Source organism: Syngnathoides biaculeatus, chromosome 10 (assembly GCF_019802595.1).
Source record: "Syngnathoides biaculeatus isolate LvHL_M chromosome 10, ASM1980259v1, whole genome shotgun sequence".
NCBI classification, from domain to species: Eukaryota; Metazoa; Chordata; class Actinopteri; order Syngnathiformes; family Syngnathidae; genus Syngnathoides; species Syngnathoides biaculeatus.
Window position 1 is genome coordinate 24,638,254 of NC_084649.1, and position 20,178 is coordinate 24,658,431.

Here is a 20,178-nt window from a genome sequence, read left to right on the forward strand (position 1 = left end):
TATAAAATGGTATAGATTGTAATATGACAGAAAATCGGGACAAATATCAGGTTTTCAAGAAAAGTTTTTATTATAGAATAAAAATATGTATAAAAAAAAAAAAAAAAAAAATCAAACGAAAACATACAGTTCACAGTCAGTCCTGGACACAACATATTTACAATTTATTGACAAAGACAAGTCGGTGCCGCCCCCTGCTGGCCGTCGACTTACATTTCAGTCATCGATGGTGGGCAGCCAGAACGCCTGAAAATAAATTAAAGACATTTTGGGTTTGTGTGCTTTTTCCAAATTTTTAAAGAGTGTTGTAAATTCCCCATAACGCCACACTTTATCACTTTTCTCCCGACAACATAAGAAAACCTTGCGTTGGGTCCATGTCCCAACGCTAACCGTCATTCCACAAAGTCTCTCGCTCACCATGTTGGAGCAGGCGCTGGCGAACGTCATGAATTTGGGGTTGAACTGGAGGCACGTGATGGGCCCCGTGTGCTTGCCGTCCAGCACGGCCACCTTCATGCCGCTCTCCGCGTTCCACACGTGAATTTTGCCGTCCTCGGAACCTGCGACACGAAAATTGAAATTCAGGGCGCGTGGAGAGAGACAACAGTCCCGCTTGCGTTCACATGTAGTTCAAATGTAACTAAAATAGAAAATTGTGCAAATTCCCACAAGCAGCTGTCATTTAATTCCACATTTTCTCCCACTAATGCCATAGATTTTTCAATCTAGTTGCGTGTATTTAGTTCCTCCCCAACTCTGCTTACCGATGACGACGAACTGAGAGTCGGGTGTGAACGAGGCCTCCAGTGTGACACCTTTGTTGTTGTTGTATCCCTGCAGGCATATTAACATGATTTTATAAAGCGACGCTTATCGTTCGGATCCATGTTATCTACATTGACCCAGTAATGAGACTCACGGGTGTCAAACTCACGCTTGCCACATTGTTGTTCCGGTTTCCCTAAGAGGGCCGTTACGACTGTGAAACAAAAATAATTTCATCATCTCATCATATTTCCATAATCAATTTATGAACTAGTTTTGAAATCGGAAATAAAGGGCACTCTCTTTTTCCAACTATTCACATTTGCTAACACAAAAATGTTTGTAAATGTTTTTCAAAATTTTGGGACAGATTTTTTCAAGAATCGTGGAAATTTACAATCCAGATTCGGCTTGGTGGGCCACTTAAAAATCACGTGGCGGGCCAGATCTGGGCCCCAGGCCTCGAGTTTGACACCAGTGCTTGACGGGTTTACTGTACAGTACAGCCTCGGTTCTCGAACAAATCGGTTTTTGAACGAAATTTTCGAGACTTTTTTGCTTCTGTTTTCGACCAAAAATCGGTACTCGATCGCCCCCAACAAAACCCAGAAATAACAGAACGTGCGCGCTTTGTTATTGTCAATTCGAACGAAGCCCCCCAAAAAACCCGGAAATAACATAACACACGTGGCGGTTGATTCGGCTTTGAAACAAATCGGTTTCCGAACCGCCTTCTCGAACGGATTGTGGCCGAGAACCGAGCCTCGAGCGCACTTCCATTAATTGAACACATGAATCGCACGTTTCTATTTTTGTAATTTCAAGCGACAACGAACTTCGTGATGCCCTGGCGCATGTGACGAAGGGGCTTGGTACGCCGACTACAACGCGAGTGACGGTGTTCGTCTCACCCCGAAGGAGTGCAGTACGGCCCCTTTGAATGCGTCCAAGATGCGGAGCGCGCCGCCGTTGGTGGACAGGAGGATGAGTTTGCCGTCGTTGCTGAACTTGAGGCCCGTCCACTCGCACGTCCTGTCGTACTGCAGCTTGAAGGTCGCGAACGGTCCCTGCGGGCCGAGGGGGATGACAAGCGTGAAGCCGCTCGCCGCCGCCGCTCATCGCGTTGTCGTGCCGGGCTCACCTTGTCGAATGAGCGAAGGTCGTAAAGCTTCACCATTTCTGAGTTGATGCCAGCGGAGAAAATGAGACCCTCGGGATCAAACGAGCACACCGGCTTGCCCTGGAGGTGCATGAGGCCCTGCGGGTGGCAACAGGTGGGTAAGTATTGTGACATATCACAATATCCCGCTGTTTTTTTTTTTTTAAACTAAAAAGAAGTGTTTTGGAAACCAGGAGGAGGGGTTGCGAAACTCTCCCGGTGTTGAGAAAATTCTAATTTCCTTTTGTTGGACAAAGACTCGTCTTTTATTTTACAATAGTACAAGGAGCACCGTAATTCCCGGCCTGCGGAGCCTCACCGAGTACATTTGTAAAGGAAAAACTATTTGGTACATACATACGCCGCAGCTGTGTAAAAGCTGCAAGTGCCCAGTGTACATTGAAACACGAGATATGTACAAAGAAAGATGGTACACAAAAAGAATTTTACGCTAGCAACTAGTGCCTCACTAAAGCTAACACTAATAGGGCCAATCAAATTAAAACTTACCGGTAAATATCACTGAGACACGCCAGAAACACACTAGCGCAGCACTAACAGGGCCGGTAAAAAATCACTTCCTTGGCACATATATTCCACCGATCTCACTCTTACCTTTTCCGCTCAAGTGCCCCCTTGAGGCAGTTAGAAAAAGTGCACAAATTAGCCGCATCACCGCATAAACCGCAGGTTGAAAGCGTGTGAAAAAAAGTTGCGGCTTGTTCGCCGGAAATGACGGTAACTATTTGATTCCGATACGTGGATATGTTAGTCATTCGATTCGTTACTGTCAACGCAAACAGCCAACGGGGAATTACAGAATCCGAGTTCGAGTCCTAACGTGACTGACGGTTACCTGGCAGTTAGGTGAGCGCAGATCCCACAGCCTTATGGTTTTATCCAGGGATCCAGAAATGAAGGTATCGTCCACAGGAGACATGGAGAGGGAGGTAACTCTGCGGGGGAACAGTCAAGTGGATTACTTCAGCGCGCTAGGTGGGGTGGGGGCGACAAAAATACTCGTAGAGTGAGTACTCTGTTCTCGAACAGCCCCGTTCTCTTAACAAATCAGTTTTCGAACAAAAATTGAGATTTTTTTTTTTTTTTTTTTGCTTGCTTTCGGACAAAAATCGGTACTCGAATACCCCCGGAAAAAATCCAGAAATAATAATATGCACGCGACCCAACCAGCTGATCCACAACCCGCGTTATTGTGTATAACGCAACCTCTGTACGCAGAGATGTCCCTGTGGCTACATTTACTGATTTTTCTTCCTATTGAGGACTATTAACGCCCAATCATGGCGCCAAAGAAGTGACACAAGATAAGTTCTTTGGGAAAACAAAAGAACTTCCAGGGGGCGAGTGACCCCCACCAAAGAGATTTGATACAGTAGTTGATAGGTTTGCATTACTTTTTTCTTGTGAACTTTAACAGTGCTTTGTCCCATTAGCATTTTTGTTGTTTCAAAGATTTTGTTAGCTCGAGTCAAATGATGTGTGTTACTTTTTGTAAAAAATTATATTTTTTGCTCCCCCACCCCCTCATTGTTGCTTTTTCAAACTTATTCTGCACTTTTGTTAAAACAGAAAAGTTCACAAGGCTGGGGGCCGAGTTGCTACAGATACAGCGATGCACTCCCAGCCTAGCCTACTGTACTACTAAAGCATACATTCAAAGCAAAAAATAAATATATTTCTGAAATTATTTTACTATATAAAGTATTTAAACTATACACTTATTTCTACTATGCAGTGTATGAACAGGAAAAGCCTAAAAAAAAATCTTTAAAAAGCCTAATTTTGTAGGCTTGGAACGCATTATTTCTTTTTCCATTGATTGTAATGGGAAATATCGATTCGGTTTTCGAACAAATCACTTCTCGAACCGCCTTCTGGAACAGATTGTGCTGTACCTACCTTTTACTGTGCCCAGGGAAGTAGCGGATGTATTTATTGTCATGAAGGGACAAGTATCTGATGGTATCTTTAGGGACGGCACAATGAAAAAAATATTGATCAATATTCATGGCACGCAACACGTTGAAGAAACAATCAAGCCGCTGCAGTTGAGAAGAGTGCGCTCGGACATGGGCAAGGCAGTCATTTGTACAGTTAGCTCCAGTGTAGGGCACAATCATAGACCCAAAACTGTACAAAAAACTACCTCAGACCAGAGCGAGCAGTCGTGCAGGGATCATCCTGTTGAAACACCCCAAAAAACAAACACGCAAACGGACACCCAGAAAATTTCTCTGACAAGGTCAAGTATGACAAAATTGGACCTGCACTACACTTCTGGTAAATATTTTGAATACAAAATAATTGTGTAAAAATGCGCAATTTGTCCTTGTTGAGTGATAACGGCCCCATTAGGTCATTTATTATAAGCATCCACTATTCATGAGAACGTATCCATCCTTAAGATCTCAGATGTTCCATACTAGCAACACTTCAGGGCAACAATGACAACAAAAAATACAAAATTAGATGTCACACATTTGGCTTATAATAATAAATCAAACAAAACAATAACCTACCATCAATTTTGTTGGAACTGTAGACGACCGTGTTGGCTGCATGTGTGTACCTGATCAAATCCACTCCATACTTTTTACTGTAAAGGGTCCTCTTCGGTCTGGGATCACATTTTAGAGAGAAAATTATTAGGACTGTAAGAATAATATACTTTCATCCATCTTCCATAGAAATTGGGTTAATGGTGATCTAGACCCTAACACACCCGAAGCGGTCACAGGTCAGTTGCCGGGCACATAAGGACTCAACCATTCAAACTTACGGATATCCATGCATTTCTCTATTATCCATCCATATTTTTTTTGTATCGTGCTTGACCTCATACAGATCACAGCAGTGCAGGAGGCTTTCCTGGCAGACCTCCGGCGAGAGAAGTTGGGTAAAACCTGGACTGGTCTACTACTACTACTACTTCTATAAGAGACTCTGAAAAACGCTGTAATAGCAGTCATTTTTGGGGGAACGAACAAAGATATATGCCTGTAAGTATTATCGGTTTGCATGTGTTGAGCCACCGTTGGTGTTCAAATCGTCAAAGTGACATTCAGACTGCTTGAAGTGACAGCCGATCACAGGGCACATCCATGCAAGCATTCCCAGGGCTGGGCAATTTGGAGCCTTGGAATGGTCGCCTGTCAATCACAAGTCTTCATAAAAACCTCACAGAACACCCGGAGAACATGCTAATCACACAGAGGGAGGGATTCGAACCTAGAATCGAAGAACTGAGAGGCAGAAGTGGGAAAAACTTCAAAACAGTGCTACAACGATAACTGTAAGATTACATTTCTCCTCTTTAAGCAAATCAAACAATCACAACAATTACAGTCAATTGATTTTTATTTTTTGAACTCATTCCCACCTCCGTAAGTCGCCCACACACACCCAAAAAAAAAAAAAAATTCCAGGCCGTTGCTCCTAAAAAGCGTTAGCATGCTAGCTAACGAGACAACAAGGGGGGTTAAACAAGGATGACGTTTGACTTACTTCCCCTCTTGGCAGTCGTACAACACCAGCGAGTCGTCGTCGCTGCTCGATATGATGGACTCTCCGTTGGAGCTGAAGTCGAAGCAGTTAATCTTGTCCGAGTTCTCCCGGAAAACCTTCGCCACCCTGAAGCTCCGCAGCACATTGTCCGTCAGCTTCATGGCGGCCCGCCTGTGTGTGTGTCCCGAGGGGACTTCCGCGACCCTCTTTCTCTACCTTTGAAAGCTTTCCGCAATACACCTCGCTTCCGAAACAAACTATTAGAGTCGCGGCGGTTAGAATCGTCGCTCTTGGATGTAATTACTGGGTGATTTTTATTGCTTTCTGCACAACCATTACTTGATGCGATGCCCGCGTAATGTCGGAGAAACGCATGAGGTTGGGCGACAGCCGGAAGTCACGTACGCATGGGTTATCGCGATATTCTACTGGAATAAAAAAACAACAACTTTATTTAAAAATACAATAAAATATTATAAATAATCACGGAAACAATCGAGTTTCATAAAATGATCACGCAATTGCCTAGGAATCAGTAATCACATGGTAAACAAAAGTGAAAAAAGGAGACGAGAATCAGATCAGACTGAAAATTATTTTTAAAAATCGGGATTATTTTTAATGATTAAATATCAATTCAAAAATATTTTAGGATATTGTCACAATCGGGTGAATGTTTTACAAAGCACACGATTCTTTCACGCACTTTTATCATATTTATTCACCAATCATACGCTACTCTCGCACTCAAATCTCGCGGAGTGTTACAAATCTCGCGGAGTGTAACGTAGATAGATAACTAAAATGAGTAAATAACGTCAGGATTATTTTTTATTATTTTTAATGGTTAAATATCAATTCAAAAATCTTTTAGGATATTGTTACAATCGGGTCCATGTTTTTGAAACTTTTTTTTTTCTTTTGCAAAGCTCACGATTCTTTCACGCACATTTATCATATTTATTCACCAATCATACGCCACGCTCGCACTCAAATCTCGCGGAGTGTAACCGCCGTACGAGATACCTTATCAGCCAATGGCAGAGGAGCCAGCACACCGTGTTAGCCAATCGAGACGCGCTCCGAGTTTAAAGTCTCGTAGCGAGGGACGTTTGAAATTCAACAAGTGACTCCGAGCTGCGTTGGCAACCTTTCATCGTTGCCATTGCAACATTCGACAATACGAGTGTTATTCGGGCCGACTCTTCCGGATAGATCGATATATATTTTAATCTCAAGCTTGTCCACTTATGTCCGCTGCCGTGAAAGCCGCAATCGAGGGAGGTTAAGTCGCCTGCTTAGTGCCAACCTTCGAGCTTTTTTTCTGGAGCGTCGCGGCGTCCTAACACCCTGAGGTACGCTCAATTTTGTAAATTTTAATATTACTAACAGTTCGCTTCTTGTGACATTAATTTTTAAAGATCTATATTTTGTGTTGGCAAAAGGCCTTCTTGACCGCAAGCAAACTCCGCCGTTTTGCGATGTTGTTAGCCCAAATGCTAATTGCTAGTTTGAAATCGACGATAACGCAGAGGTGCTAAATAGGCGTCGATTATCATGATTTATTAATCGTAATTATTATTGTTACGCCATTGTTTGACCCCTTTCCAGACTATGGAGGTTGCTGCCAGGCTAAAAACGCTAAACGGCCCGACTGCTCGTAGGTCTGAAGTGAAGGTAAGTGACATTGTCAAGATAAACATACAGTACAGGTGTGTGTGTGTGTGTGTGTGTGTTGTGTGTGTTCGTGTGTGTGTGTGTGTGGTGTGTGTGTGTTCGTGTGTGTGTGTGTTGTGTGTGTGTTCGTGTTCGTTCGTGTGTGTGTGTGTGTGTGTGTGTGTTCGTTCGTGTGTGTTCGTGTGTACGTGTGTACGTGTACAGGCACGGTGCCTCAACAGGAAAGCGTTGGCCTCACAGTCCTGGACCCGCCCGTGTGGTTTTAGCATGAACACAACTTGTGCCTGCGTGCGTTTTATCCGGGCACTCCGGTTTCCTCCCACATCCCAAAAACATGCAACATTAACTGGACACTCTAAATTGCTCGTAGGTGTGATTGTGAGTGCGGCTGTTTGTCTCCATGTGCCCTGCGATTGGCTGGCGACCGGTTCAGGGTGTACCCGGCCTCCTGTCCGTTGACAGCCAGGATAGGCTCCGGCACTCCCCGCAACCCCTGTGAGGATAAGCGGCTAAGAAGCTGCAGCGCTGCAAATGGATGGATGGACGGACTTTTTCTGCATCATTGAGCCAAAAATATAATAGTCTGAATTGGACCCAATCCTTGAATTTCTGGTGCATTTAAGCTGTGGATCCTACGCCTCTTCTTTTTGATGATTTTATCGCAGCTACCCGAAGACGGACCGCTGCGTCTCCAGCCGTCGCATGCGCCTTGCAAGCAGCCGCAACGTGTTCTGTCCGAGTCCAACGGGCCTCAGCGCTTCACGCAGCCATCAAAACACAAGTCGGCGCCCAACCTCCTCAAGGCCGCAAAGTCCGCGCAACCCGTCGATCAGAACGTCAGACCGGCGGCTACGAATGTGCACGCGCAATCCAAAGCCGTTGTCCGGCGAAGCCAACCCAGGATGAACGAGCCAACGGTGAACCTGGGAATGGCGAAACCTCCCGCGGGGGCTGCTACACCGGCGGCCGCCGTACCTGCGAAACCTGCAGCAGGAGCTGTGAAAACCGAGATGCCGCCGCAAAGTACGGTCGCGTCAAATGTATCGTCATAGTTACGTGGTTTTAGCCACCGTTACCAAAATGCTTTCATTTTCCCTTCTTTTTCAGCGGGGAAACCGGCCAAGACTGATTCTTCAGACTCAACGTCGTCAAAGTACCTCTTTCTGCGTGAACGACATTTTTGTCAATGGTTGGTCCACGTTGACGCTGGTTTGCCCCCCCCCGTGAAGGAGCAAGAAGCGGTGGAGCCTGGAGAGCTTCGAAATCGGCCGCCCGCTCGGAAAGGGCAAGTTCGGCAACGTCTACCTGGCCCGAGAGCGGGAGACCAAATTCATCCTGGCCTTGAAGGTGCTTTTCAAAAAGCAGCTGGAGAAGGCGGGCGTGGAGCACCAGCTGAGGAGAGAAGTGGAGATCCAGTCTCACCTCAGGTAAAAAAAAAAACCAACAAAATAATAATAATATTAATAGTTATAATCCTCACAGCGGTCACAAGAGTGCCGGAGGCTATCTTAGCTAGCTTCAGGCAGGAAGCAGGGTAACACCCTCAACCGGTTGTCGGCCAATCCCAGGGCACATGGAAACGAACAACCATTCACACTCGCAGTCAAACCACTTTTATCCATCCATTTTCTCTGCCGCTTATCCTCACGAGGGTCGCGGGGAGTGCTGGAGCCCTATCCATCGAGCAGGAGGCAGGGCGCACCCTGAACTGGTCGCCGGCCGGTCGCAGGGGACGAGGAGACAAACAGCCGCACTCCCAATCACGCCTCGGGGCGGTTTAGAGTGTCCAATTAATGTCGCGTGTTTTTGGGATGTGGGAGGAAAACAGAGTGCCCACTCGGAGAAAACCCAAAAGAATAAAACACGAGTTTGAAGTGAATTTTTTTTTTTTTTTTTTTTTTTTTTTTTTGGTGGGACCACAACCTTAGCTTTCTTAACTGACATAGATTTTATGATCTTTTTGTATCATAACAAATCATCCATGCATTTTCTTTTGCCGCTTATCCTCACAAGGGTAGGGCGCAGGGAGTGCTGGAGCCTATCCCAGCTGTCGACGGGCAGGAGGCGGGGTGCACCCAGAACTGGTTGCCAGCCAATCGCAGGGCACATCCAGACAGACAAGAGCCGCACTCACAATCACACCTACGGGCAATTTAGAGTGTCCAATTAATGTTGCGTGTTTTTGGGATGTGGGTGGAAACCGGAGAGCCCACCCGGAGAAAAGCCAGGCAGGCACGGGGAGAATATGCAAAATCATTAGCACAAACCTGGATGGATGACTTATCTAGTCAAATTGACTTTTTTTAGGGTTTTCCAGTTGTCTATATCACGGTTGTTGAAGGTGCTGCCCGCGACTGGTCTTTTCCAGGCACCCCAACATCTTGCGGCTTTACGGTTATTTCCACGACGAGTCGCGCGTGTACCTCATTCTCGAGTACGCGCCCAAGGGCGAGCTCTTCGGTGAGCTGCAACGCTGCAAATATTTCAACGAGCAGCGCAGCGCTACTGTAAGTTTTTTTTTTTTTTTTGGGGGGGGGGGGGGGGGGGTCGCGGGAATGGATGTCGCAGTCGTTGTGATGATTGTGCCGCACTAGTACATCATGGAGCTGGCGGACGCCCTCCAATACTGCCACGCCAAGATGGTGATCCACAGGGACATTAAGCCCGAGAACCTCCTGTTGGGCGCCAACGGCGAGCTGAAGATCGCCGACTTCGGTTGGTCCGTTCACACGCCCTCGTCCAGGTGATCCTTCATCCCCCACCCCCCCCCCCCCCACGCGAGAGAAGGCGCCATACTGACTGACTTACCCCCGACTTCCTCGCGCAGGAGGTCAACTTTATGCGGGACTCTGGACTATCTGCCCCCCGAAATGATCGAAGGGAAGACCCACGACGAAAAGGTGGACCTGTGGAGTCTCGGCGTGCTTTGCTACGAGTTCCTGCTCGGGAAACCCCCGTTTGAAACCAAATCCCACGAGGACACGTACCGCAGGATATCCAGGGTAAGACGTCTCCGGCGGTGTCGGCTGAAGAGTCATCTCGGAGGACTCGTGTAGTCAACCATTGTTTGGGGTTTATCGCTAACTTATGTTATCAAATCTAGAGAAGTCATAATGGACCTTTCCGACTGGTGATCTTTAGCGCCACCCCCTTAGCTACATTTGGCATGTACCACAAGCTTCCAAAATGGCCACTGAACAGAACACTTTTGAAGTCGATTCTGTACCGCGTATTCCGGATAATATTGCGGTATGTTTTTTGCCAAATGCGTCAGACGTCTCCTAGCGTTAATCCACCGTAGACCCTCGGTCAACCGTGTTTTAGGCTTTGGAAAATGAATCAAGCGGGCCCCTTGCAACCTAGCCGGATATCTTTCATCAGAATTGCACATTCCCCGAGCGCATCTGAGGACAGTTTTCTTGGACATTAATTTTTCCAAGCGCCCGCTACTGACAACCAGTATTGCTTGAGGGGCGTGTCAAGACAATGCGGCTATCTGATTGGCTATTATTGTACGAGTGATTGACAGGTCGGAAAGGTCCATTACAGGAATATTTCTTGACCTTATACTTTATAAACCGAGCTGTTTAAAAAAAAAAAAAAAAAAAGGTAAGACATAAAGTAGACATGAGTGCGCCTTCTTGTTTAGCATTTATTGTTACGCAACTTGGCAAACTAGTTCCTTGCACGCCGTTTTCATCTGGGTTCTGGTGTTTAAAGTGTAAAGATAGCAAGTGTACTGTTTTGTCTATATTTTCTCAAGGATGGATTGAAAAATGTTCTGGAGAGGAAATTCTGCACGTGCATTTCACTTGGCCCGAGACAACTGTCTGAATATATGAGTGGTTATTTGGGGGGGGTGGAGAATCTCTACCGTTAGGATTGCATTTTTATTGTCTTAAACTACTTTGCCCATGAATGATCAGTTGTGGTTCTGTTAGACTGGCCCAGATCATCTGCGGCTACACAAGTGCCGTATTTTAAAGAAGGACAAATCGCTGTTTTTTTGCAGCGCTCTGAACGTTGCGGAATATTTAACAATGCGGCTAAAATTTATATTTTGTCAGTTTCTCGATGCTCCGCCGGGACCAAAACAAAAGCAGCGTTCTGTGGTGAACAATTTTTGGCGCCATTTGAGCCCACGTTTTTTTTTTTTTTTTACATACATTTATTGCAGACCGACGTAGTGTTGGGCCAATTATAAACATGGTCAAAAATAATACAGTTGCATCTTTAAGTGGTTTATGAGACACTGCTAGATGTGTAATTTACATATAACAAAAAGTCTTGAGTAAATTGAACAGAAGTGGGGTTATTTTTGTTTTTGTTTTTTTTTTACGATAACTGTTAATCCCTAGCGCAGTGATTTCCAACCTTTATAGAGCCAAGGCACATATTTTACAATTGGAAAATCCCACGGCACACCAACAAAAGTAAATGTCACCAAAAATTGATCGATTAACTACTGTATGTACTTCCTGCTAGCTAATAGTAGAGGATTTTTCTGTTCTGTCTGTCATTGTGCCTCACTGGCATAAATAGATGAATAAAGATACATTATTTCTTGGAATTTTTTTTTTTTTTAGCAATTGCATAAAATTGGATAACTTTCCACGGCACGCTGATTGGAAATCACTGCACTAGCGCAATAATCGCGATTGTTAACATTTAGCATTTTGCCGTTTCAACCTCCTGGATGCCAAATTTATACCATTTGACGAAGAAGAAATTTGTACCAATATACATTATTATGATTTATAAAAGGAGAAGTGATGAGAAAAATATTTTATGAAGACGGTCGTAATTTAAACACTGTTGTCTGTGCAATGGAGCTGGTGAGCCAAGTTGGTTATATGGATGGAAAGCAAATATTACATTTATTTTATTCAGTATAGAATTTTTTTTGTTTTTTAAGCAATTATTTATAGGTCAGCGCGGGGCTTTATTTGATCTTTGGCCACCCCCTCTCACGCCGCAGGTGGAATACTCGTACCCCTCGCAGTCGAACGTCAGCCCGCTGGCCAAAGACTTGATCTCCCTCCTGCTGAAACACAACCCCATGCACAGACTCCCCATTCGAGGGGTGCTCACTCACCCCTGGGTGGTCCAAAACTCCACCAAGAAGCCCACCGCCCAAGCTGCCACTAACTGATGCAAATCATTTCACTTTTTTTTTGGTGTGTGTACAGGGAACTTGAGCCACTCTTATCTTTTCCTCCGGTTCGACTACCTGTAAATATTTCTCTGCTCTACATATCTATTGGCTTTTACTGTGATGTCATGACGTGAAATAAAATAAAATGACGCGCCTGCACTTTCCCCCAGCACCCTGATTATTATTTTATTTCGCCATGTGTGCTGTTTCGTCTTTGGACAGCAGGGAGCGCTCGTGCACCGTGATTACTCACACGGCTTGCGACGTTTACTCCACCGCCTTTGTGCCCTGATTGCCTGGAACGCGCCAATAAAATAAAAAAAAAAAAAAAAAGAAAACTTGCAGCGCACCAGTATGACTCATTTTCACCCCCCTATAAATAGTTTCTTAAAAAAAAAAAAAAAATCGCAATTATATTGCAATGTTCTCCAGTTGCCTTTTTTCAGAAAGCTGCCACGCTTGATGGTTTAGTTTTAATTTCCAGTAGTTAATCAGGGCAATTATGATTATTTTAACACGCATTATACGTGTCTCCCGTAATGTATACATCTGATATTGTAAGGATTTTTTAAAATATTGTTTTTAATGGATTACACCCCAATGCCCCCCACCACACAGCGTCATATTTATGCACCTGATATTCTATTGGGTTGCAGATTATGCTGCGATCAACACCAGAAACGAACGTTTTATGTGATTTGAGCACATAATAATGACAAAAATTGAAAATACTTTCAACAATTTTATATCCGGGTAAGCCAAGGCCGAGTGAAGAAGAGGAATTCACCGTTGAAGCTTTGCATGGTTTATGTCCCCCCCCCCCTTTTCTCCCCTCTTCATGACTTTGAAACGTTAATGCAAGTTTTAAATCATGCAACTATTTTTTTATATTTCTCTATTTCAAATGGCCTAAACGTCTTTTTTAGAGTCTGTGAATTATAGGGATTTTTTTTCCGTTTTCAACATTTTATCGGCCCACCTAAAAAAATAGTTCAATTTGCATAAAAAAAAGAGTACAATTACTTTCTACATCATATTCTGTCATTTATTACTGAGAAAAAAATACATGTTCTGACCTTTTTTTTAGCGTTACATAAGACCACGGGGTTTTTTTTTCCAACAGTTTAAGTTCACTTCTTTTAATCATCTTTATTTCCACAATATATGGTAACGACTTTGAGATATACATTCCATCTGTTTTGAAATCACAATAATAATAAACACTACACGTACGTTTGTTTTTTTTTTCTCCTCTTTTTTTTCTTGAAATAACATTTCCACAGGACCCCATTTGATAGCACAAAATGGAAAAAAAATGTCCAATATGCACTAATTTCCCTCGAAATGAAGACTTTCCATCCTCCGAATTCGAGGCCACGTGTTTGAAATGTGGTGACAAAGAGCGTTATGTCGCGTTTGCAGAGGGAGGATTTGAATTCGGGGCGAGTGCCGATCAGACGTGAAGGAAAAGGTGCGAATTCGTCCAATGTACATAAAAGCAAAAGGCCTATTCCGATATCCCCGTTGCAGGTTGTATTTCTAACTATCATACATTCAATGCATAGTTCGAATAGCTGCTTAGAAGCTCCAGTCTCCTATATTGTGTTTTTATTGACTAGGCTTCAATTGTGGGAGAAAAAAAAAAATGAAGCCCACCCCCCCAAAAATATCACTCCCCCCATTTTTGATATATTTTTTTCTTTTCCGCAAATGAGTGCTCTAAATATCATTATCCCCGATTTTTTTTATTTGAGGTGTTATCAATAAACGCGTAAATATTCGTTTTACTTGAATAATAATAATAATAAGCAAATTCTAAGAAACTGATCCTTTCAGTTATCATTTTTTTCCGCACAGAGCTAAGATTTTATGTTTGTCGTTATTGCCATTGTTTTTTCTTTTTTGGGGGGGGGTGGATTTATTTTATTGCATGTTGCATTTTAAAAAATCGCATTTAATAGAGCAGATGAAGGGGAAGAAGGAAAACGATCGTTTGTTTTCATGGATGTGCAAAGCCAATGAATGGTTTCTCCAAACATCAGACTACTGAAATGCTTTTTTTTTTTTTTTTTTTTTTTTTTAAACATGTAGACGCAAGGCCTCGTGACTGGGGGGAGGGGGGCGGGGGCCGAAGGCCGATCCAGATGGATCATCTCATTGCATGTTGTTTGAAAGAAAATTAATATTCGCGGCAGTCGTGCGGACTTGTGTGTGTGTGTGTGGGGGGGGGGGGTTGTATTCTCACTGCCAATTTATTGGGTACGCTGACATCTGACTGTTTTTTTTTTTTTTTGTTTTGTTCAATGCAAGGCCTCGTGACAGGAGGGCGTGTAGAACTGTGCTACGCGCAAGACTGGATGGTTGCGAGGGTGCGCTTTTTTTTTTTTTTTCTTTCTTTTTTTTTTTTTACGCATGAACAGAAGCGAGAAAAGGAGGAAGGCCGAGGTGGCGGTCTACTCCTCGACGTTGTACTTGAAGGCCTCCACGAGCCCCTCCATGGAGTGGATGAAGCCGGAGATGCTGCATATCCCGCCGATGACGAAGATGGCCACGTCGAAGAAGACCTGGTGCCACTGCAGCTTCCTCCACAGCAGCTTGAGGTGGAAGAGGCTGGGCAGCAGGAAGCAGAGCCCCGCGCCCGTCAGGCTGCCCGTCAGGCCCATGAGCAGCGCGAAGTGCGGCACGTAGATGGCCATGAGCAGCGTGAAGACCACCAGGCCGCAGCGCAGGCTCAGCCCCCACGACTTGAGGCGCCCGTCGCCGCCGTAGCAGTCCGGGAAGAAGGCGCGGCTCCCCTCCCGGAAGAGGCTCTTCTCCAGCACCTCCACGGCGGCGAAGAAGGGCAGCGGGTAGGAGAGCAGCGCCTTGGCCACCAGGAAGAGGTTGACCACGGCGCGGATGCCCGGCGGCAGGTTGTCCGTGATCACCTCCTTGGTGGCGTCGGCCCAGGTCAGGTAGGCCACCAGGGCGAAGAGGCCCTTGAGGATGCAGGCGGCGATGTGGGTCCAGTTCATCATGCAGTGGAACTCGGCGGGCTTCTGCATGTTGCCCTCCAGCGACGGCAGGAAGATCTGCGACGTGTAGCTGAAGACGATGATGCCGATCGAGATGGGGAACTTCTTGACGTCGATGTAGAACTTGACCTTGTCCCACGCCCACACCCGCGCCCGCGACAGGCAGTAGGCGATCACCAGCACGTTGATGACGAAGTGGGCCAGCGTGCACAGCAGGCTGAACTTGGACACGGCCTTCAGGTTCTTGAGGAAGGCGCAGGGCAGCAGCGCCGCCGTGGCGATGATGGCCCACGACTTCTGCGACACGGGCATGTCGGGGAAGCTGTTGTACATCAGGTTGCCGCTCACCACCACGTACAGGATGCACGTCATCACCAGCTCGATGATCTGCGCCACGTTGACCACGTGGCCGCCCAGCGCCGGGAAGCGCGGCGCGCAGCAGGCGTTGGCGATGTCCACGTAGGAGTCGCGCACGCGCACCAGCCGCCCGTCCTCGTCCTCCTCGTACAGGCACGCGATCAGGATCTTGCCCGTGTAGCAGCACACCACCGCGGCGAAGATGATCAGGAAGAGGCCCAGGTAGCCCCCGTGCAGGATGGCGTAGGGCAGGCCCAGGACGAACATCCCCTGCGGGAGTTTTGCCGTCAAAGGTTCGGCGTTCGAAGCCAGACGCGGACGGGGACATTTCAAGATCGCTGCGTGCAAACGTGACATTGGCTTGGACCCGTCTTTCGTCCAGATCCCGCCCGGTTTGAGTCACATTCGGCACCAATAATAATTCTAATAATCTTTCTTCCGTTTTTGATTGATTTGATTTGATTTTTTTTTTTTCTTTTCACCGCAGGGTCCAAAGCCGTCGTCGTCGGACCACGTCTAAATTGCACGTGTTTTTAATTCACAGTGGATATACAAAGTCTACACACCCCTATTCAAATGCTACAGACCAAAATAGATACTGTACATGAGAAAAATCACCATCAATGTGACATAACTTGTGAAACTTGAAAATATCTTTTCTAAAAGTTACAGATAATTTGACTGCACAAGTGCGCACACCCTCTTCTGGCCTATGTGCTTGGATCTCAGAATCATCAATCGGATTCACACGAATAGTACGCACCTGACACGGTCAGGAGTAAAATACAAAAGAATTTCCATGGTCTGTCTTATTATCTTGTCCATCTCCATCTTGATCTTACGTTTTATATATACTGTATTTAAAAAAAAATGCCTTTTATCCAGGGTGTGTTGACTTTTATACCCCCTGCAACTTGTCATTTAACGTGTTACGCACGGGGGGGCCACAAACCAGATTTGATCTCATCCCTCCGTTCATTTTCCTAGCTGCTTATCCTCACAAGGGTCACGGGGAGTGCTGGAGCCTATCCCAGCTGTCAACGGGCAGGAGGCGGGGTACGCCCTGAACCGGTCGCCAGCCAATCGCAGGGCACGTAGAGACAGACAACAGCCGCACTCACAATCACACCATGGGGCAATTTAGAGTGTCCAATGAGTGTTGCATGTTTTCCTGAGTGCCCGGAGAAAACCCACGCAGACACGGGGTGAACGTGCAAACTCCACCGTGCCGCCTTGATTTAATCCAAACTAAATATTTTGTAACAGTTAAAAGATGCACAAACTATAAAACTAGATGTAGAATCTGAGCCTGTTTCTTCTCATTGGTTAGATTCAAGAAAAATCAATTTCATCCAGATTAGATCCAGATTGTATTTTGACTGGGCAGATGTTGATTACATTGCTCCTCTCTATTGTGCTCTAAAAATCTTTGTGAATGCGGATCAGAAGCGGTTGTGCTTAATGTGGATCAGATCTGGACCGACGTCTATCTGAATGCAGCTTGGCCATTTGGCATGACGCAGCAGATCTGGATGCAACCTGAGGTCTACAAAGTCTCCTCCGGACAGGTTTGATCTGGATTCAATCTATTTTAAGTGTTTGTGAGCAGTTTTGAGCTCAGTGTCATAAACTGTGACCTGTTGGATTTGATTCATATCAGAAAAAAAAACCGACCAAAAATTCTTTATTGTGCTTATATTTGGTAGGCAATTTGAAAATAATTATCTTTACTTATCCATGCATATGTCATGGCAAACCAAATTTGAACCAATTCTGATCTGGATTAAGCACATCAGTCATTTGATCTGAACTCAAAAGTGCCTTTGCTGTATGGCTTTGTGGATCTGATTTGATGACATCTTCCAAATTCCTTTTCACAAAACAGTGTGAATCTAGTTCAGCGCGTGAACAGTTGTCACTATGAACCTTGTTAAAACTGGATTGGATCCAGGTTGAGCATCTCTAAAGATGCAACCGATCATGGTCAGACACCTGAAACGTATGGAGTGTCCTAAACTTGACAAACTGTTGAATCCGGTTTAATCCAGCTCCGATATTAATCGGAACCATTGAGAAGATGGTCCAAATGCACACGGCGTCAGACGCTGCCGCGTCATCAGACCACCACAGATTTCTCCGGATCAGATCGGACGTGTCCTCGATTTGTCAGCTATGTGAGAACAGCAGAGATTTGTTGGCAATTGGAACAAAACAGACTATTATCGAACCTAATCCGGTCCAGATTTCCATGGGATGCGCGACGATCAGATCAGGTTCCACTTCGTACTCTCCTGATGTGTTTCATTCAGAATTTGTGGTACACTTGGGTGTTCTTATAATATCAAGTGACGTTCTTCGCCCACCCCCCTCCCCGCCCGCTTCCGGTCCCCTTCCCTTTTTGTCTAGCGTGGGTTTTCCACTTGGCTTTGAGCTGCGTCCGTCTTCCCTCCCGCCTCTGACGTCACCACGAGACGTCGGAGACACTCGGTGACGTCACGAGCCTCAATAAAGACGGCAGATGATTTTATTGATGATCGATTGATTGACTGATTTTTGTCGCAGAGCCTGCGAGCGAGGCGCACTCCGGAGGGGGGCGACGTGCTTCGTTCACGCCCACTTTTGATTTTTTTTTTTTTTTTTTTTCCTCTCCGCGTGGGCTTGGGTGCGCCACGGACGCGCGTAATTACGCACGGAATCCTTTGTGTAACAATAGGAAATGCACCGTTTCACGCACGACAATTGACGATTGCGTGTCATGATTTTTCGGTCGTTGATCCAATCCAAAGGAAAAAAAAAACGCGCATTCGTGGAAAAACCTCGATCACGACACGACTCGCGCAATTTGCCTGCTTTTCATTTCGAGCCGCTGCGGCGATTTGACGTCGACCCCGAGGAGGGGCGCGCTCGTACCTGGATGGCGTTGGTGACGTTCCACCCCGCCTCCCAGGCCGTGATCTTGGGTCTGGCCTCCGACAGTTCGCCGTTGGAAGCCCCGTCCTTGGAGGAGGAGCGCGACGGGCCGGCGGCGTCCCGCTGGTAGTGGCTGTCCCCATCCATGCCGGCGTCGCCCCCGTCCCCCCCGCCTCCTTCCGCCTTGTCTTCGGCGGCCCGCTGCAGGATGTCCATCTGCATCCCCTGCCGGTGGTCGTAGTCCAGGTCGTCGCAGGCGGCGAAGCCCAGCGCCTCCTCGTCGGTGGCGGCCTGGAAGCCCATCCTGGCGAACATGCCGCTGACTTTGGCCTGGGATTTGTTGGTGACGGTCGTGGCCGCGTCGGACAGTTTATTGGACAGTTTGCTCCGGATTAACGTCGCCATGATCGCGTTCACTTGCCCCTTTTTCCTCCCGATCCAATATAGAAGACACAGACAGGAAAAAAACAACAAAAAAAGAAACCCCAAAACAAGAGAGTCGACTTTGGGTGGCGGCGTCCGCTTGGTTGCATCCACCAGACACGAGAGCGGGTGGGCGATGGGGGGGGGGAGGAGGAGGAGGAGGGGGGCGCACCAGTTCAGATTAAGACAACGACGGTAGTTGTTGTTGTTTTTGGTTGCTATCTCCACTTCTTCCTCAGTGTGCTTCTCCTCAGGTTCATTTCACCTTCAGACGTCGCAGCTCCGCTTCTGCGTCCTGCCCCCCCCCCTCCTCTCCTCTCCTCTCCTCTCCTCTCCTCTCCTCTCCTCTCCTCTCCTCTCCTCTCCTCTCCTCTCCGCTTTTTCTTCCTTTTCCTTGCCTTTTTCCCCCTCCCGTCCTCTCCTCCTCGATGCGCGACACCTCTCCGTTTGTCTCTCCTTTGGCTCCAGACGCCGTGCGTAAATGCTTTACGCACGCCAACCCCGTCAAAAGTCTTTGTAAGTAAGGCCTTTTCGATATCCTCCTTTTTTTTTTTTTCGCGGCACGCGCGGGGTGGGGTGGAAGGTGTGTTCAGGTGCCTTCACTGATGCCAATGCGGTACCGTGGCGTTCACGGGTGCCGGGGTGGGTGGGGGGTGGTCTGGTCTTCAGCCCCCCACCTGCTCCTCCATCCCCTCCCTTCTTCTTCTTCTTCTTCTTCTTTTTTTTTTTTTTTTTAGCCGATCGAGCCCCGCACCATGCAGGAGAACACGGGAGAGATTTGGTGCATTTCTAGGGGAGGTGCTTGCGGTAGCCCTCAGCACCCTGCACCCCCACCCTCACCACATTTCGCCCACCCACTCCCTCCTCACCCCCTCCCCGGTGCCACGAGCGATAATCCTTCAGCCCGACGTCCAATGACATTCCGGCGGCCTCCGATCTCGCCCAAGTTGACGCATATAAAAGCGGGATGAGATTTGTGCCAAAAGCCAACCTCTTTGGAACAGAACTAAATGAAGGATTCCCTCCCCCACCTTTAAAATCTGAAATAAATTAACTCACATTTTGCGTGTTTTTTTTTTTTTTTAATTAAGAAAAGGACGTGGAGCAGCGTGGTAGATTCTCGTTGGAATGTAGCGGGGAAAAAAGATTTTTGGATGGTAAGATGTAGACTTTTTAGTCATTTAAAGTGG

The 20,178-nt window shown here is 46.4% G+C and overlaps 4 protein-coding genes and 1 long non-coding RNA gene across 6 annotated transcripts in view; 3 read left to right on the forward strand and 2 right to left on the reverse strand.

The window, feature by feature from the left end:
• The window catches only part of hemk1 (HemK methyltransferase family member 1), a 46,481-nt gene extending 44,749 nt beyond the window's left edge, over positions 1–1,732 (forward strand). For both annotated transcript variants that reach the window (XR_009796985.1, XR_009796986.1), the window contains exon 14: positions 1,594–1,732. The gene's annotated coding sequence lies outside the window, so the exon portion shown is untranslated. The remainder of the gene's footprint in view (positions 1–1,593) is intronic.
• On the reverse strand, positions 117–6,233 carry wdr82 (WD repeat domain 82). The gene is made up of 10 exons (XM_061833870.1): positions 5,683–6,233; positions 5,453–5,651; positions 4,468–4,565; positions 3,848–3,914; positions 2,784–2,883; positions 1,910–2,026; positions 1,680–1,835; positions 768–837; positions 421–563; positions 117–246 (listed from the first exon to the last, which is right to left on the reverse strand). The coding sequence occupies exons 2-10, from the start codon at positions 5,611–5,613 to the stop codon at positions 217–219; spliced, it is 942 nt and encodes a 313-aa protein (XP_061689854.1). The 5' UTR covers positions 5,614–5,651; positions 5,683–6,233; the 3' UTR covers positions 117–216.
• On the forward strand, positions 1,911–5,442 carry LOC133508116 (uncharacterized). Its single transcript, XR_009796987.1, has 3 exons — positions 1,911–2,046; positions 4,636–4,685; positions 4,793–5,442. It is a non-coding gene; the product is annotated as an uncharacterized LOC133508116 (long non-coding RNA).
• A 331-nt stretch (positions 6,234–6,564) lies between the features above and the next one.
• aurka (aurora kinase A) lies at positions 6,565–12,448 on the forward strand. The gene is made up of 9 exons (XM_061833862.1): positions 6,565–6,807; positions 7,064–7,129; positions 7,795–8,152; positions 8,237–8,282; positions 8,359–8,556; positions 9,498–9,636; positions 9,724–9,872; positions 9,957–10,131; positions 12,108–12,448. Exons 2-9 carry the CDS (start codon positions 7,067–7,069, stop codon positions 12,279–12,281), a joined length of 1,302 nt encoding a protein of 433 aa, XP_061689846.1. The 5' UTR covers positions 6,565–6,807; positions 7,064–7,066; the 3' UTR covers positions 12,282–12,448.
• A 913-nt stretch (positions 12,449–13,361) lies between these two features.
• On the reverse strand, positions 13,362–19,832 carry slc32a1 (solute carrier family 32 member 1). The gene is made up of 2 exons (XM_061832505.1): positions 18,566–19,832; positions 13,362–15,925 (listed from the first exon to the last, which is right to left on the reverse strand). Exons 1-2 carry the CDS (start codon positions 18,968–18,970, stop codon positions 14,738–14,740), a joined length of 1,593 nt encoding a protein of 530 aa, XP_061688489.1. The 5' UTR covers positions 18,971–19,832; the 3' UTR covers positions 13,362–14,737.
• Positions 19,833–20,178: the final 346 nt, after the last annotated feature.

Coding starts and splice junctions, on each gene's coding strand:
- slc32a1 (XM_061832505.1), bottom strand. CDS start 18,970: ATGGCGACGTTAATCCGGAGCAAACTGTCCAATAAACTGTCCGACGCG. Junction 15,926..18,565: donor ACGTCACCAACGCCATCCAG/GTACGAGCGCGC, acceptor AAACTCCCGCAG/GGGATGTTCGTCCTGGGCCT.
- aurka (XM_061833862.1), top strand. CDS start 7,067: ATGGAGGTTGCTGCCAGGCTAAAAACGCTAAACGGCCCGACTGCTCGT. Junction 8,557..9,497: donor GAGATCCAGTCTCACCTCAG/GTAAAAAAAAAA, acceptor GGTCTTTTCCAG/GCACCCCAACATCTTGCGGC. Junction 10,132..12,107: donor CGTACCGCAGGATATCCAGG/GTAAGACGTCTC, acceptor CTCACGCCGCAG/GTGGAATACTCGTACCCCTC.
- wdr82 (XM_061833870.1), bottom strand. CDS start 5,613: ATGAAGCTGACGGACAATGTGCTGCGGAGCTTCAGGGTGGCGAAGGTT. Junction 2,884..3,847: donor TTCCCTGGGCACAGTAAAAG/GTAGGTACAGCA, acceptor GTTCCCCCGCAG/AGTTACCTCCCTCTCCATGT. Junction 247..420: donor CCAGCGCCTGCTCCAACATG/GTGAGCGAGAGA, acceptor ATTTATTTTCAG/GCGTTCTGGCTGCCCACCAT.